We start from the raw sequence: 27,432 nt of genomic DNA on the forward strand, positions 1-27,432 counted from the left end.
ATTTTTGTCCATCTGCATTTATTTCCTTCACAGGTTAATTGTACATTATTTCAAACTCTGATTCTTCTTGTGCAGTAAAATAACTGTGTGGATAGGTATACATATATTGTATTTAACATATACTTTAACATATTTAACATGTATTGATCTACCTGTCGTCTGGGGGAGAAGCAGAGGGAAGAGGGGAAAAAATGGAACAGAAGGTTTTGCAAGGGTCAATGCTGAAAAATAACCCATGCATATATCTTGTAAATAAAAAGCTACAAAAATAAATAAATAAATAAATTGTCTAAAAAAATGTTTAAAAAAAGAAAGAAACAAAGAAAGAAAGAAAGAAAGAAAATCTCACTACTATTTCTCTCCTATCTCTTAGTGTCTGGGTCCAGGCCAGAACTAAGTTCACCACCATCTTTGGTCTGATGGAACCAATAAGGAGACAGAGCTACCAATTCTATAGGGAAGGAACAATTGTAGTGCCAGGGACCCTGAAGAGATAATATCCAACATTTGATAGTTTCCTGTAGATCAAGAATGTGTTGATTTTAAGACAAAACAACAATGGTCTCACTGATATGTGACTCTTTCAACTCTGAATTCTTTTAATGCAATTAATCATATCCCTTTAGACTACGAATTCCATAAGGGCAGAGAATTTATAATATCTAAATTTCCTATATCTTTAGAAAGTAATATTATATTCTGCAAATAGCAAGTAAGTAATAATGACTAAGTAAAACTTCCCAAATTTCTAAAGCCTATAGGTTCTTACCTGCTTTGTCTATCCAAGCTCGATACCCATTCAACTCCCGTTCGATTTGTTGCTGTCTCCGCAGTTTCATAAAGGCTCTACGGTTCTCCACTCTCTCTCTTTCTTTGGCAAATTCCCTGTGAACAAGAAAATTAAGCTGAGTTTTATTGATATTTATAAGTTAAGGATGATCACTGAGAGAAATGGTTGAAATGGTAGAAGGAGAAAGAAGATGCCAAACAGCTATGTTTGAACATGTCTTGCTCCCATTTTAAATACTTTCCTCACCCTTCACCCCACAAGCTCTTTTTAAAAAAAAATTATGCATAAGTTATTTTGATTATATAAATACCCAAATTAACCAAAAAGAACATATGAAGCAAGACACTCTCTGTATCCAGAGAAAGAACTGATAAATGAAAATATGTAAAGAATGATTTTACATATATTTGTGTGCATTTGTTATAAGTGTTTACATATTTGTTCTAGTGGTAGCTATCTTATGGGGGAGGAAAAAAAGAAATTTACATGATAACTTTATTATATATTTAAAATGAATTGCAAGCTGTATGTAATAGATTTGCAGTTTTACGGGCAATTATATTTCTTTAATTACACTGTTATGGAAATATTTATTTTATTCTCTAAATTAAAAATAAATGAAAATTTAAAAAAATATGCAAACTGGCTTCCATTAAGATAATAAGCAAATGATAGATGAGTATGATCTTCCTAATATACAACTTTGGTCATGTCATCCCCTTATTTAAAAACATCCACTAAGGATATCTTACATGATGAATCCAATTTTACTCTGGTCACTCCTATTTATGTTCTCTCAGTACTAATATATTCTATTTAAACTATAACAATCAAGTCTTTCATATTTACTTTTTTGTGATCATCAAATGTAACATAGTGTATGTAATATAATCAGTACTTAATACATGTTTGCATATTGTTGAGCTGTGCCTTCCACAAAGAGAGAGATATTAGGAGGCAGAGGTGAGCAGGCAGTACATGTGACAGAGGGAACAGAAAAAGAAAGCACACAAAAAAAGAGATGAAATGCATTAAGAGAAGAACAAAGAGAAGACAGTTTGCAAGATTGTAGAGCACAGAAAAATAATGTATAACTAAGCTGGAAAGAAAAGTTGAGGAAAGGGTGTAAAGAGTTTTAAAATCCAAACAAAAAATGGATATATGTTCCTAGATTTCACAGAGAGCCAATGGAATTTATTGAGGAGGGGAGTTACATGGGGAGATTTGCATTTAAGGAAGTAATTTTGACAGATTTGTAGAGAATGGATTAAAGAGAGTAGAGGATATAGTTGTATAACTAGAGGGAAGAATCAGATATTTTCAGAAGTAAAATTATAAGATTTGGCAATGGACTGGATATGTGGCTCAAGATAGAGTGCTGAATAGAGGATAGTGCTGAGGATATGAGTCTGGAATATGAGAAGAATGTGGGGTCTTTATAAGAAGATATAAGTCTTCTTTCAGGAATAGAGTTTTAAATGTCTCAGGGGCATCTAATTTAAAATGGCCAATAGATAGTTGTTAGGGAACTGTATCTATAGATCTGTGTTTCATCCATATAGATAGGAAAGTTTTAGAAGAAGAAAAAGAGGAAGAGGAAGAGGAGGAGGAGGAGGAGGAGGAAGAGGAAGAAGAGGAGGTCCAGGAATTGTGTTGTTAGCATAATAGAGAAATCAGACATGTAGGAAGAGAACCAGGAAAGATTATTATCGGGAAAACCCAGAGAAGTGAAAATTCAGGAGGTGGTGCTTAACATGGTTAAATTCAACAAAAAGGTAACAAAGGTGAAGACTGAGGAAAATTTTGTATTTGGCAATTAAAATCATTGGTAACTTTGGAGAGATTGGTTTCAGTTGAGTAACGAGGTCCAAAATAATGATGGGCAGGATTATTCTGGGAAGATGTCAGTGTCCCCTGTGTCCCCTGATCTTTGTAGAGGGTGGGCCACCTGGCTTGGGGAAATTCCTGGAAATGATCCCCAACCACCTGAATCTTCCTTGGAAAAGCTACCTAGTTTCCCACAGGAATTGCCCATCTCCAATTGATCTGATAATCACTTTGGTCTGAGAAACAATCACCACCCTTTACTGAATTGAAAATTAGCCTTTAATAGGTCCCTAGCCCCAAATCATACAAATCTAATATGATCAAAGGCTGTACCCCAAACCTTTGCTAAGGATTTGGCCCACTGGGAAGTTGTTTCTCAGTGAACCCATCTTTGCCAAAAACTTACCTTTGCTAAATTCCTATTTGGAACTAGCCCTCTGGGAAGTTGCTTCTCAATGTAATAAAGCTTTATTTTTATTTTTATTTTTTTGCCAAAAAACTCGACTGCATATCAGAACTGTGAATTCTTTTGCAAAAACCTGCCTGGAGACTCCATTGCTATTAGAGTATCTCTCACACCTCATCTCTCACACTTCAACAAGAACAGGTTGGTAAATTTCAAGCTCTCCAGATTTCCCCCACAAATAGAGCAAATTTGTGCCTCAGAGGTAAAAATCAAGAAGATTTGGGGCAGAAAAAGGGTCCTCTTAATACAACTTGAAAAGATCTAAAGATAGACCCTGGGCTTCAAATTAACCCATGGTAAGTGCAAACACCTCCAGGCTTATGACAGAAACTTAAGTGGGGACCCCTTCAGCTAGCTAGGTGTAGCTGGATCCTCAGCAGGAACCACAGAGACTTTCACTTCCTGGAATGTTTGTCAAGTTGGGTTTGAGTCTGGGGAAGACTAAATGAATCTTGGCTGATTGGGAATTCCAAACCCAGCTGTGCTGCTGAGATGCAGCACTGGGCAAGAAGGAACAAGTACCTGGTAAGTGCAAAAGCAGTAGGCAGGAGTACTGTTGGGAGCTCTTGATTTGAGGTTCCTGGTCAGAATGGAGAGCTGAAAGAAAGCTTGAGGCACCATCCCCCCCATCCTTACAGTAATGTTTGCATATTAAAACAAACAAAAAAAAAAGAATTGGCAAAGAATTAAGAATCCCACCATTGAAACATAACATAGGAACAGGGAAGACCAGGGTTCATCTTCAGAGGAGGACACTTTAGTTAAAAAAGCTTCTACCCCGAAGAGCAACATAAAATGGTTCCCTGCTCAGGGAGAATATATAGAAGAACTCAAAAAAAAATTCAAAAATCAAATGAGAGACATTGAGGAAAAACTAAAACAAACAATAGATAAATAAATAATGCCCACCCAAGAAAAACAAGAAACTTAATGAAAAAAAAGTTAACCAACTGAAAAAGGAGGCACATCGTTTCAAAGATGAAAGTAATTCATTGAAAATTAGAATTGGGCAAGAAGAATCCAGTGAATCTATGAGAGACCAAGAAATAGCAAAACAGATTATAAAGAATGAGAAAAGAAAACAGAATGTGAAATGTCTTATAAGAAAAAATAACAGATCTGGAGAACAGATCAAGAAAAGAAAAAATAATTGACCTGCCAGAAATTTGTGACCAAAAAGATAACCTCTACACAATAATGCAATAAATAGTCCAAGAAGATTGTCCTGGAATGGTAGAACATGAAGGGAAAGAAGAAATAGAAAAATCCATTGATCACCACCTCAAAAAGATGCTTTATGGAAAACACAATTTTTTGTGTTTTTTGAAAACTTCTGATCAAAGAAAAAATTTTGCAAGAAAATCATTTGTGGAAAACCATTTTTGGTCTTTTTTGAAACCTCCAGATCAAAGGAAAAATTTTGCAAGAAAGTAACAAATAAAAAAAACAATTAAAATACACTGGAGCTACAGTAGAATTGTACAAGACTTAGCAGCAGCTACAATAAAAGATGACAGGTCCTGGAGTCACATTTACTTACAATCAAAAGAACTAAGTATGAGACCCAAAATATCATTGCAAAGTTATCTATAATTTTGAATGAGAAAAAATGGACATTCAATAAACTTGCAGATTTTCAGGACTTTCTATCATCTAAATCTGAACTTAACAGAAAATTTAATATATAAGAACCAATATGAAAGATCAATTTTAAAGAAATTAATAATTTTAAAGAAATTAAAATAAAAACAAATTATGTTTTTTACATGGGAAAATGTATACTATATGTTTAAGATTCACATCAACAATAGGATAACTCAAAAGAAAGATTGGCAGAGTTAAGATAAAAATAGCAATTATCTTATATAAATGAGATGCAAAGGAAGAAGACACACAGAGGCATTACAGAGGGGAAGATGGTTCATAGTTCTGAAAACCTTCTCATATCAGGAATGAGTTCAGATAGGCAACACTACATATATACCATAAAGGCTACAGCACTCTCCAAAATCTATAAAGAAATAATGAGGGGAGGAATAGATGGATGGGGAAGCAAAGGCTGAGGGAAAAAGACAAGGAAGGGATCCTTAGGTGGGAAGAAATTAACTAACAGGAGAGTTGTGGAGCAGAATTTAAGGAGACAGCAGGGATAGTAAGGACATATATGTATGTGGGGTAGATGTGGATGTAGGGATGTATCTACATATGTATACATAAATATATCTCTTCTTAACTGTAACTTGCTTGACGGTTGAGCAGGGTAAAATGGGGGAAAAGAATAAAGTAAATAAGGTGCTCAGCAGAGAATCAAAGAAAAATTTACATGGAAGTAAAAATAAATGGATATATGTGAATATAATTCCTTCTAGCTTTCTTGACATAATAATTTGTTATATATTTTAAATCCTCCCTGATGTTCTGCTGGGCACATGACAATGCTCTCTTTTCTTTTGCTTTATTTTGCTCTGTATTTCTTTTCTGTTTTTTTTTTTGTTGTTGTTGTTGTTTTTACTGTTTTTTCAAATAAAATAATTTTTAAAAGAGAAAGGCAGAAGGAGAAGGCTATCTAATATTGTGAGCCCTGTTATGTTCCCATCAAGCATTTCTCTTGAGCTATCCATCTCCCAATAAGAACTTGTTCTATGACATGGAGATGAGAGGCTACATTAGATCATCATCCCTGAGCCACAGCTGGGGCTGCCCCTTTTTGGGCTGCCAGCTTGAAGCAGAGAAGGGATTTGATATCTAATTAGGGTTGTTTAGCTCTTAATTCTTGCTTCTTCCCTTCCCTTATGCCATATACCTCTGTATTTGTGCCTTCCTCCTGTCTCAGAGTTTGAAAGTCTAATCAATTATGCATCATCGAATTAGTATGGCTTTCTTTTCACATCTGTAGTCTCACTTCATCTAGTCAAACTCTTTTGAGACTGTAATGGGGAATGTAGTACAGTAGGAAGGAAATAAAGGTAAGTAGAAAGCCTTCTGAGCTACAAAGCTGTTAATATTGTTGGGATATTAGTGGTAATAATAATAACTACACTTATTGTTTTAAAAAGAATAGAGTCAAAAGCTTTCAAAGCTCTTTAAATAGTAAAAGCCTCTTACTTAAGCCTCACAAAAACTTGAGGTAGAACTGTGTTATTATCTCCATTTTACAGGTAAAAAAAAAAAACGAGTCTCAGTGATTTGCACAAGATCCTATGTCTAATAAAAATTGTTATGCCACAGTTCGCTTTTATTGTCCTGAGTCAGTTTCCCTAATTATTCTGACCCAGTCCTGCCTTGGTTTCCCTAATTGTTCTGCTCAACCACCCCTCCCTTCTAATCATGGTGATCCAGATAAGAAGAAAGACTTTCTATCTTAGGCATCATCAGAATGTTGGGTGCCTCTCCCAACTCTGTAATCCCAATTATCAGATATCCCACCTACCTGCCCTCACCCTGTCAGAATCAGATTGTCAGAGTCCCGTTCCTACTCTCAGCACTCTCACTCTACCCCTGCCTCCCTCTATCCCCTGAGTCTGAGCCACATTGTGTGTAGATTCTTGGAGACGATAGTCTCATTCAACTCTGGGACCAAACCATGGATCCATGTGGTCCCAGTAAATCTCTTCCTTTTGAATAAATTATTAAATACTCTCTAATCTCTATCTTGCCTCAGTTTCTCTGGCATTACAATATCAGATATTTGAGTTCAGGTTTTCTAAATCTTAAGTCCATCTACTATTTAATACATGACACAACCTGAAAATTTTGGTAGTAAATAAAATGGTTGAATTCATATTCAGGGTCACAAACCAGAAATTTGTCACTGAGTATATAAAAGAGGAAATACATTGGAGTTCACCTTTTAAACCTATAAGAAGGTTTAATTATTACAAAACAAGATTGAGAGAGTGTAGTATAATGACACAGATTCTTATTCAAAAAAGGGACCAAACAGAATTAGTCACTTTAGATGGACACCCTGAGATATCCAATCCTGGGAACTCATCCTCATAAGTAGAACCTGAGGAAGCAGATATTGGAAGCATCATTCCTAACTCCAAGCATTTCCTTAACAAGGATTGCCAAAAGGGGCTTAGAATTCAAATAGAATTCAAAAACCCAATAGAAGAGCTACATAAAAATGTGAACATACAAAAAATAACTTTCTATCTTTTCTATAGCAAACATGAAGAATCACTAATTGAAGAATACATGAAGTACTTGGAAATCTCAGCCAAATTTTCTATGACAAAAAGCTTATAATAGTGGCTTCCATTTAAAGATAATCTGTATCAGTTGGGCAAGAAGTTGAGAGGTGAGGTTAGTCTCTTCTTCCCCGACAGAATTAAGAATAAAGTAAACAAAATGAATGGCTCAATAAATGCACAAAAACAGATTTTATCATGGCTAATAATAAAGCAACAATATTCACTATCAGGTTGGAGACAGGCCTTTTGGAACATTTTCCTCATTCAATGGGGCCTCCTTTCTTGTGGATCATCAAGACAGATGTAATGATGCTGACCTCTGATGACCAGATGCCAATGAAGTCAATGTGTTGACTCCCAATAAGTCATGAATCCTGAAGTTGTTTGGGGGTAGAATGGCATAATTCAAACTAAACATCAATTACTTGTGGCCGGAAGAGTTGGGGCAATTTAAGTACCTGAGGGAATACTTAGACAATGATGAGAGAGCCTAAAAGTAAAGGAGAGAATTTGAAGAAGATGATGAATGACTGAAAGATGGAAAAGCTTAAAAAATACCCAAGGCACAGTATTTCTCTCTCCAGTAAAGATCACTTAGAATTTGCCTCCACTCTGTAAAGGAAAAGTTTAAGTATTTTACAGCCATCTAAGAAGGGAAATGCAGGGCATGTATGAGTCTATTTGCATATGGAATAAAACATTTTGAGGGGATGATTTTGGACATGACAAAGGACTTGTTTCTTTCCTAAGAGGGCTGGTGTGGACTCATCTTCCCTTCTTCCCACTTTACTCTGATTTTCAACCCCTGTTTTAAGCCTTGTAGACTCAGCCTTCAGGGAACAGAGAAAATAGGATAGGAAATAAATGAATGGAATTAACAGATGTCCAGAGTTACAGGATTTGTCCTAATGATTCTCTCCAAGCCCTTGACTCACCTGCCTCCAAACAATAGTGTTTTAAAATAATGAAGTTGGGATTGTGGGAGAATGATGCTTTATAGACAATATTCCCTGGTACTATTGGGGCAAATTGCCACAAAAAGGATAAACTCTGAGGTGCAGGAGGGAGATTTATAACTCTGAGAATACCTGCAATCAAGTGTCCTAGATTGTGTTTCACTGTGTAATAAGACACTAGTCCTAACTGTCAATTATATAAATAAAGATCGCTCAGATTGAATTGTGATTATACCTAATAGAATTTATCCTTGGGAAAGAAGAGTTTGATGTATGATTCCTAAAATGTAAGCTCGGGAGGAGAGACAGGGATCATGTCTTAATCTTTGTCTCCCACATTATAACTCATTTACAAATTTATATAGTAAAAAAGAAAAAAAAAAAAAAAGGAAAACACAGTTTGAGTAGACTAGAGTTAACAGTGGTATAGCAACCTAAAAAGCTAATGAAATATTAGGCTGTTTTAAAGAAAGCAAGAATTTAGAACAAGATAATAGCTTAATACTTATCATAGTGCCTGGCATATATAATTTATTATATCTATATTATATTTTTAGTGTTTCTTGGATTGAACCAACTTTGCCTTCCTGATATAAATACACAGAGGGTGTAAGAAATTGTTTTACCCATTTACTAATACATACAAATTTCACTTCAACATTCATTAGAGATATTGGTCTGTAGTGTTGTTTCTTTGCTTTGTCTCTCCCTGATTTCGGCATCAAGACCATATTTATATCTTAGCAAAACATTGGGTGTTTCTCCTTTTCTTATTATTACAAAGTTTATGTAATGTTGGAATTTACTGTTCTTTGAATGCATGATAGAATTCACTTATAAATTCCATATGGTACTAGAGTCTCAAACCGTGAGAGTTATCTTAGATTTTTGTTTTTGTTTTTGTTTTCCTTAATATTGGATTATTTAAGCAGTCAAGTTCTCATACTCATCTGGGTGTTTTATATTTTTGTAAGTATTCTCTCACTTTCTAAGCTACTGGTTTGCTAGTGTGTAATTAGAAAAAACAGCTTTTCTTATGTCCTTTATTTCCTATTCCATTGGTGTAAGTTCTTTTAAAATTTTTCCTCCCTTTAAAAAAAAGATTAGCTGTTTATGTATTGTATTAGTTTTTTTTTTTTAATAGCAACTAGTTTCATTTTTCAGTTTAATGATCTAAGTGATAGGTGTAATATTTCTGCTTTTCTGCATTTTTTGAAAAGTCTTTATATCTCAACATGTGGTCACTTTTTTAAGTTCTATGCACAACTGAGTGGTACATCAATTTATTTCTATTTCCATTCAGTGATTAACAGAGGACTATTATCTCTAATTTTTCTAAAGTTGTATTCAGGTCCTTAACTTCTTCCCTACTTTTTGATTACATTTGTCCAAGTCTAAAAGTGGTAGATCAAGATCCCCATTATTAAAGTTCTAATATCTATTTCCTCCAATTCAATTAACTTTCCCTTTAAATATTTTGATGCTATGCTAGTTCTATGATGTCTTTTAAACATAATATAATTTCCCTAATCATATTTTATCTTGACTATATTTACTATAGCTTTGTCTGAGATCATGTTTGCTAGATCTGCTTTTTTAAGTTCAGCAAAAGCATAATATATTGAATTCTAACCCCTCATTTTGATTCAGTATGAAACTTTAGTTTTCAAGTGCTTGTTTTGTTTTTGTTTTTTATAAAGAACATATTGTTGGATTGTGCTTCCTATTCCATTCTGCTGTTCTTTTCTTTTTTTTGTTACTGAGTTTATCCGATTCACATTCATGGTTATAATTGTCAAATGTGCAGGTCTTTCCACCCTATCTTCTTGTATTTCTTCTTCTTTTTACTCCCCACTCTTTTACAAATAAGAAGGTAATAAAACAAAGGGACCTTGGCTGACATTTTTGATCTATAAATGAAATGTTTTCTCTATGTTGTGGTACTTTTTCCCCCTCTGAATTACTCCCAACCTCAGGTTTTTTACGCTTTCTCCTTTCATTTAATCCTTTTTTCACTTTCCTGTCTCCAGGTATTTTGCTTATGGTTATTCTGTTACCCACTCTGCCATCTCAGTTAGATCTCTCACACTCTCTCACTTGGGCCTGTTGTTTCTCTGTCCATGTTGAGTTAATGTATTTCTATACTGAAAAATCTGTGTGGGTGTTAGTATAATTGTATTTAATCTTCCTTTGTTTAGTTCAGATGAAAATGATGTTCATGAAAAGGAAGTTTAGGCTAGACCAAGGATTCATTTTTTTTTGTGTCAAACTTTTTTGTGTCATAGACCTTTTGGTGAAGATTCTGGATCCCTGAATATTATTATTGCCTACATTAAAAATTATAGAAAATTTAATTAGATATGAATGAAACTAAAAATGTAATTAATTTCCCATCACAGTTCTTGGAAATTCTCAAGTCCCTCCACTGACATCTTGGAGTCTGTTGACCCAAGGTTATGATCCCTGAATTAGGCTATAACAGGGATTGGGGGTGGGGTTATGGACCCTTTAGATTTCATTACTCTTTCATTCCTTTACCCAAGGGTAAATTCATAATTCCTGATTGTTAGAAGTCCTTTCTTAAGGCCATAGATAACATTTTTCTTTCCAGAGAGAAGGAAAATTCTTTTCTCCCTCAGGTCTCTCCACATCTGCTGTTTGTATTTATCTCTAGTGTGTATTTCTTTGATCCTGGTTGAATGTGTTATTTTCTATAGATTTCTTTGATAATGTATTCAATTGGAAGAGTGAGTGAGGGAAGAAAGAGAAGGAAAAGCTCTCTTCTCCTATTCCACTCCATAAATGATTTCTTCTCAATGACTTGATTCCAAATTTTAAACTGGGATCCTCTGATCTGGAGCTTTTTCTTTATCTCCAAACAGGAGCTTTTATACCCCTAGACAGAAACCCTTCATGAGTCAATCCATGAAATTCTTTCAGCTGCTTTAAGTCACAATTAATTGCTCCTTTGACTCAATAACAGAGGTTCACATTTCATAAAAAGATGGTAGGATATGAAACATATTGTAATAGATCTTCACATTTTTGAAATTTTACCATGTATCACTATTTTCTGTGATTATATTAGTTTAGCTGAAGGAGAATCATATCTTTTCTTCCTTACAGCAATATTGATTTGATTATTATTCCATTGTAAAAATGTGAAAAGTAGAGGTGTATTTGTGGGAGGTTGAGACAGATATATCCATGCTGGCAAGTTACATAGTCAAATGTTTACCTAAGTTCTAGTACACTGTGGATGTATGGATGAGATGAAGCACAACCTGGAGGTCTGGAACCAGATAGATATAGAAGGCTGAGATGAGTATTGATTGACTCATTCTTCAATCTAAGCAGTTGCCACTCAGGCCAAATCCCCAAACCAAGCAAATTACAATTCTTAATGGTAGGCAAGGCTGAAACTCTGAAGATCTAATTCCATGGTAATGGTCAATCAGAAACACTTCTGGGTTAGTTGTTATTTTATCACTAGATATTCTTGATTCTGGCTAAGTCTCCAATTTTGAACAACCTTACTACTGATTGTGTTGATGATCACTCGAGAAACAGACTTTTGATTGTTTCTTCCCATAAATCCCACTGCTTCAATTTGCCTCTATTCCTTATTGGACTTGGTAAATGTTTTCTCACATAGACTGTCTCTCCATACACATGTTTCAACACCTGAGCCTCCCCTAAACTACTAGAAATATGTTCCTGTTCTATATATTAAAAGATTAGAGGAATTTCTGATTCCCAAACTCCTGGAGAGGGTGAGGTTGACTAGGGAAGATATGGATTTGAGTATTAGATCTGTAAATTCTCTGATTTGGACCAAGACAAAGCTTCTTTGGATTTGTTTCCATACCTGAAGGACAGAGGAAAGGAAAAGGGAGAAAAAACTGTATATTGAGAAAATATACTCATGTTAGAAAAACAAGGGACCAAAAACTACATGGATGCAAAAGCAGATACAGGAAACAAGTGATTTTATCATCACTGTATACTACAGACTACCTGGATTAAAAAGAGGATTCAAATAGTTCACAAATATTTATTAAGTGTCTTATGTCCTGGATACCCTGATAGCTACTGGGCAGGTAAAGAAAAAGTATGACATTTCTGCCTCAAAATATTTCTCTCCAAGGAGATAGATGTCAATAGTTTAAAACTAAGACTTTTGCACCACCATATATGTATAAAATAAGGAATAAGGTGATTTTGGTAGAGAAAGACATTAGCAGCTAAAAGACAATAACATAAAAGGCCTCATGTATTATGTAATTCATATAGAGCTCTACAGAAAACCAGAAATCCTAAAAGTTAGAGATGAGGCACAAATTCTAGAAATAAGCTTACATGCAAAGACACAGTAATGTGAGACTGTCATATATGAGGAATGTTAAGAAAGTCATATTATCTAGTGTGAAGTTAGTATGGCCAAAGAGGTTAAAGCTGAATAAACAGATGTAAGAATTACCAGCATATAGATAAAAGCTGAATGTCACTTAATAAAAAACTGAAGTCAAAGAATGTGAATGGAGACAAATTTCAACTGAAGATAACCACTCTGAAAGTGGTGACAATTTGAAAGCATTGAAGAATACATTTTCAAGGTAATTTGGAGAAGAAAAGATACCAAATGATTGAATTTTTTTCTCAAATCTATTTTTTTTTATAAAAAGGCAGGAAGATAGTACAGTGGATAGACTGTAGATTCTGGAATCAGAAAGACTTATCTAAATCTGGCATCAGAATTTACAAGTTGTGTGACACTGGTCAAGTCACTTAACCCTGTTCACCAAGCTTCTTCATGTAAAATAAGCTAGAGAAAGAATTAGCAAACCACTTCAGTATCTCTTCCACGAAAACCCCCAAATGAGGTCATAAAGAATCAATATGACTGAACAACAACAAAAGAAAATAAAGCCATCAAGAGGACCTCACTAACTACTGACTTGAATGACAATTTTCTTTATGAAAGTGCTCTGTTTAGAATTAAATCAAGGATATCTCCAATGAAATAGGAGAAAACAAAATGGCTTGTATGGATTTCTTTTACAGTCTATAGAAATAACTGAAATGGCATAGAGAATAGCAAAAACAAGTGGGTTTTTTTGATTATTTACTGATCATTACAAAAACACATTTGACTAAGTAGAGGAGAAAGCAACCTTAATGACTCTTCTCCAACCAGAAACTACAAATATCTGTTGTTCATACAAGATTCTTTGATAGATACAACCTCAAGGAATTTTGTTCAACAGGTCTGATTATCAATTAACAGACAAGGCATAAAAAAGGAGGGGAAAGCTTGCCAAAGATGTTTAACAGCATCATGAAGGAGATCCTCTGCAGAATATAAATGGAATTTGTTGTTGTTCTTCAGTTGTATCAGATTCCCCATGACTCCATTTGAAAGTTTTCTTGATAAAGATACTGGACTGGTTTGCTGCCAATTAATTTTACATCTGAGAAAACTGAGGCAAGCAGGATCAAGTGACTTACCAGTTAGTAAGTGTCTGAGACCAGGTTTAATTCAGGAAGATCAGTGTTTCTGTTTCCCAGTCAATGAAGCTCCACCTAACTACCTCATAAATGGAATAGGAATTTCCAATAGATGGAAAGGTCTTCTAGATACTCCTGTTTGCAAATCATAAGGATCAGAGATTTAAAGTTTAAAAAGACCTAAAAAACCATCTAATCCAACCCTTTCACTGAGGCTCAGCTAGATTAAATGATTTACTTAGCTAAGATCATGAAGCTAGGAAGCTAAACTGCAATGTAAATCCAGTTTTTCTGACAGCATAGCTAATGATCTTTGTAGAAAGAGCCCTTGATGATATTGTTTTAATGGTGTCATTTAAAAAAAAAAGATGAAAATATGTAATGCCCAAACTATCACATACAGTTGTGTGGGTAGTCTATGGAATTAGCCCATTAGTATTAATACATTAGTATCTTGGATAGGCACTGCAGATGGATGATAAACTAGGCCCAAAATTTAGTAGGGGAGAGAGAGTGTGGGATGAATTGTAATGGGGAAAAAGAGCATCTTGCTTTTTATTTGTCTACTTGTTCTGTTCCTGACTTTTTGCATTTTAAAATCATGCTCTCCATGCAGAATAGCTTCATTTCTTCCTTCCCTCCCCATTTTTTCAGTTTCCTTTGGTGTGTAGTCTTCCCGCATAAAAATGTAAAATCCTTAAGAGCAGGAATTGTTCTTTTTTTTTCTTTTGTTTCTATTTTGGCTTCTATTTGCATTCCCAGGTATGACACACTTAATAAATTTTTATTTCCTTCCTCTTTCCTTAATCTGTTCCCTGAAATGAAAACCCATCTTCTTATTACTTGATGTTATTCTCTTGATGTCATGATTGTACATCATAGAATAGCATAAATTCCAAATAAATGAAATTACAGGTAACCCAAAGGCAAGTAAAGTCCTGCATATTATTGCCAATAATGGTGAAGTGATAGACAATGAACCAGATCTAATATATATATATATATATATATATATATATAGAGAGAGAGAGAGAGAGAGAGAGAGAGAGAGAGAGAGAGAGAGAGAGAGAAAGAGAGAGAGAGAGGGAGGGAGAGCATGAGGGATGTATAACATGGGTAATAATGTTAAGAGGAAGAAGCTTGTTCGTATAATAAGAGCAAATGTTAAGATAGAAATATTAAAAGACTTAGGGTGGAAGGAGAAAAAAAAGGGAAAGCAGTATTAAGTACCTACTGTGTGTCAGATTTTTCACAACTGTGGGAGGAAGATACTTAGTAAATGCTTATTTCTGCTTCTTCATTCAGAAAACTGAAACAGAGACAAGTTAAATGTCTTGTCCAGGGTTACACAATTTACTATGTATCTAAAGTTAAATATGAACTCACATCTTCCTGATTTCAGGCTTAGAGCTCAGCCCAACATGCCATCTACCTGCCTCTATTATATTAGGTGGATAATTAAGCTACTATGTGCCTAGTATTATGGCAGGTGCTGGGGATATATGTATAAAGAATGAAACAATACATACTCATGAGGAGTCATATATAGTAATACATATCATACAATATTGATATTAATATATATATATATATCAATAATATATTATATAATCTCTCTACATATATAGCTTAAATATTAATATTACAAATACATACAAAGTAGCTACATATAAGGTAGGTTTAGAGGGAGGCAATTAATGGAAAATTTATGAGAAGACATGATCAAGAATTGCACAGAATAAGAAGGTATGAACTGGTTCCAGTCTTCCCTTCCCCAGAACAAGGGGCTTCCTTAACACTTTCTGTGTCATGGACCCCTTTAACCAACCAGACACCTCAAAAAATATTTTAAGATTTACAAAAATCAAAACAAAGTATTACAAGGGAAACCAATTATTTTGAAATAAAATATGTCTTCATCCAAGTTTATGGAACCAGGCTCCTCAGGGGTCCTTAGACCCCAAATTAGGAACTTTACCCAAAGGAAGGCAGTAGGATATGGTGGGATCTTTTCAAATATATAGGACTGAAATGTATGCAAAGAGTCTTTTTTATACATGAGGAAGGTTTTCTATCCATCCTTCAAGCCCACACCTCTCTGCAAATTATCACACAAGTGTGTGGGATGCTTGCTGACACTTATTTTCGATAACATGTTGCTCAGGTTCCTAAGCATCATGAAAGGCGTTACTGAATCTATGTTTCAGCTGAATTCTTCCAGGATGATGTGGGGGTGTGGGCCCAGAGAGCAGCACTGGGAAAGAGTGGATTCATAGCACTTTTGGTTTCAACACTCCAAAGGAAACAAATAGTGAGTCCCACACATCAAAGAGGTATGACAGTCATTTTTATGAATGGCCCAAGCATTTCCATGAATGAAGCCTGCTGAGGCAGGTATAATGGCTAAATTTAAATCACAGTGCAGCAAAATTTCTGGACTTTGGAACTGCTCCTGATTCCAGATGAGGTTTAAGTGCCTTCATCTTACTAGAGTAAATAAGGCATTAAGAAAACTTTTTAAAATATGTGTATATATAGCATTTCTTTCTTGAAAGCCCCTAGGCCCACATATAACTTTTAAAAAAGGGAAAGAGGGCGGAAGGAAGGGCGGGAGGGATAGAGGAAGAAAGGAAGAAAAGGAAGAGGAAGGGAGAGAAAGAAGGAAAGAAGGGGGAGGGAAGGAAGATGGGAAGGAAGGAGGTAAGGAAGGAAGAGAGAGAGGAGAAGAGAGGAGAGGAGAGGAGAGGAAAGACAGACAGAGAGTGGTTTAGTGGCTATATCACTATTCAGTTTTAAGAATATGTAGCCAGATAGAGAATTGAGGATAGCTCCCAGAGATGAACTGAAGCAATAGGTAATGAGGAACCTACATCAAAAGAACAGATAAATGCCTTACACATCAACTCATTAAAACATTGGGAACTCAGAGGAAAAAACAAAACTATTATATTCATAGAATTATAGAATACTAGATTTAAAAGGGGTCTTAAAGATAATTTCATACAAGATATACCCCCAGTAATCTTAAAAGTAAACAATCAGAAATTCAGGGATGTTACCCTGAAGCAAAGTCACCTAGCTAGTGAGGTGGGGTATCTAAGTTCTTAGGGAAAATAGAAATGATTTACACAGGACACATACCTAATCACATTAATTTTATGAAATTTGTATAATGAGAAAGTTGTGAGGCTCTAGAATAGATTCCCATATTCATCCTTTTTCTATCTGATTGGTGCACTGCTTCCTCCCCTTCTTCACTCCCTTTACCATCTCAAAATTCTGATTTCTTTGGTCATGGAAATAATTTTCCCTTTCATTTAGGATGTCAAATTTATTATAATATAATTGGGCAAAATAGCTCCTAATAACTGTTTTAATTTCCTGTTCAGTGGTGGTGAATTCACTCTTTTAATTTTTGATACTGTTTTTGATGCTTTTGGTAATATGGCTGTTTTCTTTCCTTTTTCAAATCCAATGAACCAATAGTTTATCTATTTTGGGGTGTTTTGTTTTCATAAAACTAGCTTCTAGTTTTAGTAGTTCAATGTTTGTTTTGTTTTGTTTTGTTTTTACATTCAATTTAATTTATCTCTCCTTTCATGTTCAGAATTTCCAATTTGGCATTAAATTGTGTTACAGAACAAATTCATCAAGGTGTGGCTTTCCTTTATTGTATACAATTTGTAGTACAAGGAAAGCTTTTATGTTTAAATTTGTTTTTTTCTCACCATGATAGCAATGAAGAATCTTTTTTTCTTTTTTAATGCACTGTGTTTTCCTACTACTTTGTATTTGCTGTTTCTGCTTTTAGCATTTACATTAATCATTTTTATTTTGCACCACCTGTGCCTTGTGGCAATTTATGTGAGAGGCATGGGGGCTATTGTCAATTCTCCTTATTTAACTCTCTTCAACTTAAAATTTTTCCTTGGTGAGCATCCTCTGACACCTACCATGTATCTCCCTAAGTAGCCACCCAAGATACCTAGTATAACTTTGATCTACAATAATACAGGGGAGTACTTTTTTTTTTTTTGCTCATTCTCATTAAGAGATAATTTAGCAACCATTTGTTGCTATGTGTGATTTTTTGGCAACAGATTTCTATCCCTAATTTATGTTTTATTTTAGGTAGTATCAAAATTTATTTATCTGAATCATTAAATTATCTGAACTTAACTGTGCTGAGAGAGGGAATCTATCCTACAAAGATATCTGTGACAGGTAATCCATAAAAGAGTTAATTAACATACCAATTACTAAAAGCTAGGTTGAAGTAGATAAATCATAAACATATTTAGGCACTATTTCAATATGCTGGATATTTTCATTTATTTTATGAAATCACAACAGTGGCAGAGTATAAAGATATATAGATATAGATTATGTAAATAAAGATATCAAAGGAAAAAGTTGTCATTGCACTAATATTTTACCAGGGTGTTATGAGAAACAAATGAGATAATGACTACAAAGTGCTTTATATACCACAAACTGTAAAGTGCAACATTAATCAAAGCTATCATCATCATCATTATACATTTTATGAGTTGTCTCCTCCCCCCCACCAAATTAATCATCTGTTATCTCCCCTAAGCTCTTGCCCCGCCATGATATCTTGGGGTTACAATACACAAAGGAAAGCATGAGTGGTATCCATATTCATCTATAGCAAGAACACTTCTTGATGGACGGGTCATCTTGCTTTTACCTGCTAGATCTCTTGACTCCTGTTCTAAACTACACACATGGTGACGTGCTTCATCTCTGCATTCAGTCCACACAGAGTTCTATTTACAGACAGAGGGGCTCTCCTTGCTGTCATGGTAACTGAGTCAGAGACAAAGCCTGCCAGGATGGGCTGTCCTCTGTGATTCAAAGATCTGTTTACCCACACTCCTATACACACTTTCATGCTCAAACATACACATATACATTGACAGTAACACAAACACGCTCACACTGGAACACAGTAGCATGCACAGAGAAATCATCATGTTGCCAGGCACACAGATGGTCAAATACATCCTTATTCCCATTATTCTTGGGGGTTCAGATTGACTTCATAATTTTGAGCAATTTCCCCCCCTTTGGTGTGCACATGAAGTGTCTGTTTTGCAATTAAAGGGATCTAGGTTAGATCTCAGGAAGAATTTTTCACTCTTAAGGGCTGTGAAAAACAAAAATGCATAATTCAGGGGAAAAAAAGAAGAGCTTCTCTTCTTAAGAGTTTTATTTAAAAAGTAAAAGGATCATTCTGGCATGGTTTGAATTAATGCCACCAGGAGATAGAAAAGAAGAAGAGATTCTCTAGATCACTATCTTTACCACAGGAAATACATCAAGCAATAATCATACCAGTGCCTAAAAGCTAGCTTCAGATGGATAAATCCTTTTTTTTTTTAACTTTTTATTGACAGAACCCATGCCAGAGTAATTTTTTACAGCATTATCCCTTGCACTCACTTCTGTTCCGATTTTTCCCCTCCCTCCCTCCACCCCCTCCCCCAGATGGCAAGCAGTCCTTTACATGTTGAATAGGTTACAGTATATCCTAGATACAATATATGTGTGCAGAACCAAACAGTTTCTTGTTGCACAGGGAGAATTGGATTCAGAAGGTAGAAATAACCCGGGAAGAAAAACAAAAATGCAAGCAGTTTATATTCATTTCCCAGTGTTCTTTCTTTGGGTGTAGCTGCTTCTGTCCATCCTTGATCAACTGAAACTGAATTAGCTCTCTTTCTCGAAGAGATCCACTTCCATCAGAATACATCCTCAAACAGTATCATTGTTGAGGTATATAATGATCTGGTTCTGCTCATTTCACTTAGCATCAGTTCATGTAAGTCTTGCCAATCCTCTCTGTATTCATCCTGCTGCTCATTTCTTACAGAACAATAATATTCCATAACATTCATATACCACAATTTACTCAACCATTCTCTAATTGATGGGCATCAGATGGATAAATCCTAAGCTTATTGGAACTATTTCAATACCCTGAACATTTTCATCTATTCAGTGAAATCACAAAGGCAGTAAAGTATCAATATATTGATGATTAATAGACAGATATACATATGTGTGTTTGTATATATATAGTCTATAGTAAGCCACATATAGTATATGCTATAAGTAGTACTAATACTATACATAACATATATCATATACAAATAAAATATATAATATGCATATAATACACATATCATAACATATAATATACATTTTGTGTGTATAAATAATATACAACACATAAGATAAATATTATATTACATATACATACTACATTACTATATACAACTATTAATAATAGATTATATGTATATAATACTTTAAGGTTTGCAAAGCACTTTATAAATAATATTTTATTTTGTTTTCATTATAATCCTATGAAATAGATGATATTACTATTATCCCATTTTATAAATGAGAAAACTGAATCAAAGAGGAGGTAAGTGAATTGCCTGAGCCATACAGTTAATAATATGTGTCAGTTTAAATTTGAACTCAGATCTTCCCAACTCCAAGTCTAACATTCTATGCACTGAGGCATTTGATTATCCCTGTCATGTAAACAATAGCTTATAAAATGAGTCACGGGAGGAAAAGAAAAAAAGGAAGACATAAGTAGAAGAGTCCTTCTAGCCATCAAATCTACTATTACATCAATTCAAATGGTGCAAACAAAAGCTTCAAAAAGACACATTATTTGCTGGTCACAAATTCACACATTCTAGCTATAAGAATATAGTTTTCCCTTCCACATTGTGGGGGTCAGGGGCACTGCACCCACTGTCTGGAAAATACATGTAAATTTTTCAGCCCTCTTTTTATACCAAAGAAGAAGTCTGAAGTTTTTCTTTTTATTTTATGGGGTGTTTGCAGTTTCTTAAATTTGAGTTAATCTATCACAATACTAGATATATTTTATGTGGGTGTATACAAGTATATATAAACATATACATAATATATTTCTACATATATTTTATATGTTTCTGAGTTAAACTTTTTCTGTATCATCTGCTGACCTTTTTGGTCATTTGCCGCTTCTACAAAAGTTCCCCAAATTCCCAATTTCATGTTGATTTGCTATTTTTCAAAACAATAAAGGGGAAAGTCACCATGAGGAAGGGATAACTGTAGTACTGTTTCCCCAAATAATGTTTTTCCCACTAAACCAAATGACCTTCATTTCTTATGATTCTGCTAAAATGCAGGGACACAGATACTCTTTTGCATTTATATGGCCTCTCCTTTTCAACTCTAAAGGACTTTGTCCATTTTAATGAATATCTTGAACTACACAAATGAACTGCACAAACCCTCCAGAGATAGTAGGAAGAGAACTCATCTATTCAACAGTACTAACAATGATATTGTATCATTTTTCCTGTCTTCCATACTGCAGTATTACTATGACAAGTACTTCAATGATTTGGGATTTGTTTTGTCAAGTCACTGGCAGAGTACTGCTTTTTATTTCCCTGTCTTGTTGTTGTAGAGGCCAGGGGCTGTTGCGGGTCCCTGCCCAAGGAATAATAATAGTAGCAATTGATATTTTTAATACCTTGAAGGTATATAATATATACTTCATGTGCTTTATGTATAATCTCCTCAAAATAACTATAGGTTATTAGAACATTATTGGCATTTTACAGATTGAGACTAGACTAGACAGACTAGACTAAGACTTAATCTAGAAAGGTTACATGTCCAAAGTTATACAATCAGAAACTATGAGAGATGGGATCTGAATCCATTTCTATCCTAGTGCCAAGATCAGCACTCTTTCCACTGCATATGATTTCTTTGGTTAGTAATCAAGAATTTAGCCACAGGATAGATTGAATAAATGAAATCATAGAATGTCAGGTTTGGGAAGAGACTAACAAATCTAAAATCTGTATTTTAATTATGATGAAACTGATCCGAAGGCAATCCAACCAGTTAGTGGCCTAAACAAATCTATATACTTGTATCTATTGTTCCTCAGCTATTTCTATTTATTATATACCATAGTGCATTTTTTTTGGTTATTGTTTTCTATATAAGTTTAAAAATTTAAAGGAGCATCATAACATTCACAACAGATTCATCAACAATGGTTTCCCCATATCATACTCATATAAAGAATTCCTAACAGCTAAAATCATCAATTCCCATGATCCCCTAATGACATGCCATAGGTTTAGAGAATATTAAAGCTGAAAAGAACCTTAGAATTTATATATCCAATTTCTTCACCTTATAGATTCAGTTTACTAAATTCTACAAACATTAAAAGCCAATTGTATTCAAAGTCCTATTCAGCAATGGGGATGATAGTTTCTGTTCTTAAGGAGTTCACTCCTACTAGAGCAAAGATATCTGTGAATTTTTCTTTTTTAAATAAAAATATAAATGTACATATATATAATGTATGTATGTACATACATATATGTGTTTATATATACTATACACATAACTATTTTAATATAATTTTTATATAATTTGGTTCTTGGGAAATGAGTGTGAACTGCCTGCATTTTTATTTTTCTTCCCAGGTTATTTTTACCTTTCTAAATCCGATTTTTCTTATGCAACAAGAGAATTATATAAATATATACACATATATTGTATTTACGATATACTTTAACATGCTTAACATGTATGAAACTGCCTGCCATCTAGGGGAGGGAGTGGAGGGAAGGAAGGGAAAAGTTGGAACAGATATGATTGCAAGGGTCAATGTTGAAAAATTACCCATGCATATGTTCTGTCAATAAAAGGCTATAATAATAAAAAAAAGAAAAAATAATAATTGCTTCTTTTATGATCTATATATTTTATTTTACACATTTAAAATATTTTTCTGAATACAAGTCTATTCTGACATAGAAGTTCAGGACATAGATAAAAAATCCTTTTATTAAAAGAATAAAACATGCAAATAGAAAGACAAATAGAATATGTTAACAACTAAGGACATTAGAAACCTTTTCTGTAGAAGGAACTACTTTATCAGTGAGCCTTAAAGAACACTATAGGTGGGGCAGCTAGATGACACCCTCGAGTAAGAATAATCTGAGTTCAAATCCTCCTCAGATACTTAACACTTCCTACCTGTGTGACACTGGGCAAGTCACTTAACCCCAATTACCTCACCAATAAAGAATAAAAATTTTTAAAAATAAAGAAGACTACAGATTTTGAGAAGGAAAGGTGAAGAAGGGACTGTATTCTGGACATAGGGGATGGCTTCTAAAAAGACACAATTAAGGTCCAGGAAACTTTGTCCCAATAAAGAAACTGAGGTCCAGGGTACTTGTAATTTGCTTTTTTATTTGTTTTGAAATTATAAAACCAGGCAAGCTTCCCTGACAACCCCAACATTTTCCTGGTTTGTCTCTGTGTTAAATCTCTTCTACTAGATGGGATGTGCTCAAGAAATCTTACCTTCTTTTCAGAACCAGAACAAAACATCACCAGAAAGTATTATCTGCCAGGGGATGTAGATGGGAAGAGTCTCACAATAGATCACAAGGTAAAATATAATTGATTTTTTGTATGCCACAAATTCATGTAATCTCCAATGTAGCCCCTTCCACTAGTATGGATATTTAAGAGTCATCTTTGTCCAGAATTTAATTCTTATGCATTTTCTTGCACCAAACCCATCTGAGTGAATTACAAGTATTTTCATCACTCATTTTGAAGACAGGAAAAACAAAGACTAAGTCCAAGTAAGTTACCAAAGATCTAAAAACTGTAAGACTGAATTCTGATTTCATTATTCTATTTATCTGCTAGTCTATCCCACCTTTGAATATAATTATTGTCTCTTTTATACAGGTTGACCCCAAAGTCTCAGTGTAGAATTAATCTATTAAAGCTCAAATTATCAAAACTAAAACTTGCAACAAGACTTTTGTGACTTCTTATAATTATGCATTTACATGTTTATAGGATTCAGTCAAATATTTCAATTTGTTCAAAGCTCATGATATAGAAAAAAATAAGGGTTTATTATAGAAATATATTGTTATATTATATATTAAGAATATATTATTATAGAAATATACATTTCATATTATTTCTCTCACCCTCTTATCCCTGATAGCACTCTGATTACAGTATGAAAAAGTATCATGATGGAGAACAAATGGCTACATTCTATCAAGAGGAATATTTTTTTCTCCTCCGAGATTCCAGAAGCAATCAGCCCCCTCTCCCAAATGATTCAAATGTGCCTAAATAATGGCTGAGCCTGTATTCAAGTGAATGACTGATTTTATTAGTCAAGTTGAGCCATTACAAAATTGGCATTGCGTGGGCAATTTTTTTTTTTTTTTGGTAAAAAGCTTTTAATATTCCCAGAATCCCTTGCTCAACCTCCCCATAAATTCAAACATGGAAAATTCCTCCCAGGAAGGTGAAATCTCCTGTGATTCTGCATCAACCAATCCTTCCCCCCACCACTACTTTACAGCATTCATCAAGTTGAAATAAACCCTTTCTAACTTCTTAAGCTTAATAGAAAAAAAAAAAAAGGAAAAGAAAGTTCTTTAGAAGTTACCAAGACATCTTAGAATTTGTGAATGCTGATGAAGATAATAATAGTAGTCATAGTTACACATGTACCAAAGGACTTAGGAAGGTAGATTTCAAAAAGTTCAGAGAAATGGAAGGAGTGGTACATGGTTTGAGACTGTAAAAATAAAAATTATTGAGGATCAACCAAAGGCTTTAAAAATAAAATTCTGAAGGTGTGATTGCAAATGATTCTGATAAGAAAAAAAGGAGATGACATCTAAAATAATTATGTGGCTACATTGCGAGCTCTCTGATGAGCTTCATTTTATAGAGACAATATATTAGAATGTAGATATTACCAAGGACAACTACAAAAAAGCAACATGAACTTGTGAAAATAGTATTAGGAAAGTAAAAGCCCAAAATGTCCTATGACTTATAAAAACATTAGATTTATCAAAAACTATCATAAAGAAAGAAAATGAGGAAAACATTGGCCTTATGCTTTTGATAAAGGACTGGTATAATATCCTTGGATGATAAAGAGAGGGAAGAAATATTCAAGTATTAATTTCAGTTCATTTCTTTTCAAAAGAAGAATGATCCTCAGATTGAAAAGGTAATGTGAATATAGTGACAAGGGGAGAGGTGAGAAAACAGGAAAAGGGTACTTTTTTCTCTAAATAAGTTCAGATTATCTGGCTCAGATAAATGACAACCTAAATTACCAAAATCACTTACAGATATAGTTTCTGTACAACTTTTAAAAATAGAATTTTATTGATTTTTGGGGTTTTTTTTAATATCATTAAAAATTTTCCCAGGATCCCTTCTCTTTTCCTTTTCAGAGATATATCATATATGACAAATGATATTTTTAAAGAAAAAAATCAGCAAAGCTGACCAATACATTTTAAATCTTGAAAATATGTGCAACACATCACTGTAGACTTCTCATTTCTATAAAGAGGTGAGGGTATTTTCTTATATTTCTTCTTTGGGGCAATGCTTATTCTTTCTAATTTTAAGGCATTTGTTTTTGATTGTTTTGAGATCTTTCCATTCTCATTGTGGTTATCTTGGTTCTGCCTACTTTACTTTGAATTAATTCATGTAAATCTTTACATACTTATATATATATATATATATATATATATATATATATATATATATTATAGTCATCATTTCTAACAGTTTAATAGTATTCCATTACATGTATGGATAACAACTTGTTTGGTAATTTCCCAATCGATGAGCATCTGCTTTCTTTCCAATTCTTTGTTACCATTCAAAAGTTCTAGATCATTGTTAATGCTGAACTTGATGAGCATAGAAAAACATGGATAGACTTCCATGAAATAAGGAACAGTAGGATGAGCAGAACCAAGAGAACATCATATACTATAACAACCTTATTGTTTTTAGAACAATATTGAGCAACTAAGTCATTCTGACTATCGTAAATAGCAAAATTAATTATAGAGGACATATGAAGGAAGATGCTATCTACATCCAGAGAAAAGATAGAACTCCTCCATTGGATTGTGTGCTCCTGAGGGCAGGGATTATCTTCTGCCTTTCAATTTATTGCTAATATTTACCATAGTACCAGGCATATAGTAGGCTACTAATAAATGTTTATTGACTGATTAATGTGAAGCCAATTGGGACATAATTTCACTAGGACAAATAGTTTCAAATTAATCATTTCTTTTCTGCCTGAAGCAACTAATTTGAAATCTTATAGGCCATGCCATAAAAATAGAATAACTGAAGAAAATAGCTGCTGGTGAGTTTGTGTGAAAATTTTCTATAGTAGTGTTTGTCAGTGGCCAAAAGCAAAAAAATAAATAAATAAATAAATAAAATAAAATAAAATAAAATAGGTGTGATGTAAAGAGTGGTCAGTTTGGAATCAGAAGACCTATGTTAAAACCCCAGTTTTGTCATGCTGGATCTGGTTTCTCAGCTGTAAATTAAGATTTGTGGAGAATATAACCTCTAAAGTCTTTTCCAGCTTTAAATATATGCTCTATGACCTCCAAAGAATTTAGTCATTCAAAATTCTGCTAATAATAACCTAATTACTATGGTAGGTGAACTATAATATCATGTGCCAATGTTAGAATTGTTTTTCGTTTCATAAGGAGATTTCTATATTCAAAACTTTCTAACTCAAAAATTAGGAATTATATTCCTAATGACTCCTTTTCTGACTCTGGGTTTTCTTTAGTCATCTTTGACTAAAAGTAGTAAATCTATTCTAGAACAATGTCCTTTATATGTGATCTTCTAAATATAAGAATGGTAGCAAGCCTGGAATGTTCAAATGAAATGACCACTAAGTGAAGGAGCAGCCAATCTATGCAATAGTTATGCATTCCAGGTATTTAATGAGAAGGAGAGAAACACACACACACACACACACACACACACACAAAGAGAGAGAGAGAGACAGAGAGACCAGAGAAGAAAGAAGGGAGGGAGGGATGGAGAAAAAAGGAAGAAGGGAGAGGAGGGAGGGAGGGAAGAAGAGAGAGAGAGAAAAGAGTGAGAAAGGGAGGAAGAAAAGGAAGGAGGGAAGGAGGAAGAGAGAGAGAGAGAGAGAGAGAGAGAGAGAGAGAGAGAGAGAGAGAGAGAGAGAGAGAAAGTAAAGAAATCAGACTATGGCATCTAAGACAAGTCTTGAGCACAGATAAGTCTAATGGCAGGTGGAGATAAAGAGAAAGTATATTTAGACATGGGATATTACTTGTATGAATACAATAAGGAAAAAATGGAATCCAGATTTAGGGAACAACAAGTACTCTAGTTTGGTTGAAATACAGAGTAAGTACATAAAGGGAAATAATATTTTAAAAGACTAGAAAGGTAAATGGAATCAGATTGTGGAGGGTTTTAAATACTAAACCAAAGAATTTTTATTATATTTTTGAGTCAGTGGTGAACTACTGAAGTAATTTGAGAAGAGTGACATAATGTTTTTCTTTTTTTTCTTTCTTCTCTTTTCTTCCTCTTTTTTTCTATTTCTCTCCTTCCCTCCTTTTTCTGTCTCCCCTCATATCTCACTCCTGCCTGTATGTTGGACAAAAGCATGCACTGAGTTTCCTGGCCTCAATGATGGCACAGTGCTAAGAAGTCATTGCCTCCACTGTAAGGATTCTAGATTGTTTT

The 27,432-nt window shown here is 34.0% G+C and overlaps 1 protein-coding gene across 1 annotated transcript in view; it reads right to left on the reverse strand.

Annotated features, from left to right (window-relative positions):
* Positions 1-27,432, reverse strand: part of LOC127561608 (voltage-dependent R-type calcium channel subunit alpha-1E-like) — a 248,785-nt gene that overhangs the window by 25,676 nt on the left and 195,677 nt on the right. The window contains exon 7 of the mRNA XM_051996782.1: positions 770-885. Coding sequence (XP_051852742.1) covers positions 770-885 — 116 coding nt within the window. The remainder of the gene's footprint in view (positions 1-769; positions 886-27,432) is intronic.

The sequence above is a fragment of the Antechinus flavipes genome, chromosome 4 (assembly GCF_016432865.1).
Source record: "Antechinus flavipes isolate AdamAnt ecotype Samford, QLD, Australia chromosome 4, AdamAnt_v2, whole genome shotgun sequence".
NCBI lineage: Eukaryota > Metazoa > Chordata > Mammalia > Dasyuromorphia > Dasyuridae > Antechinus > Antechinus flavipes.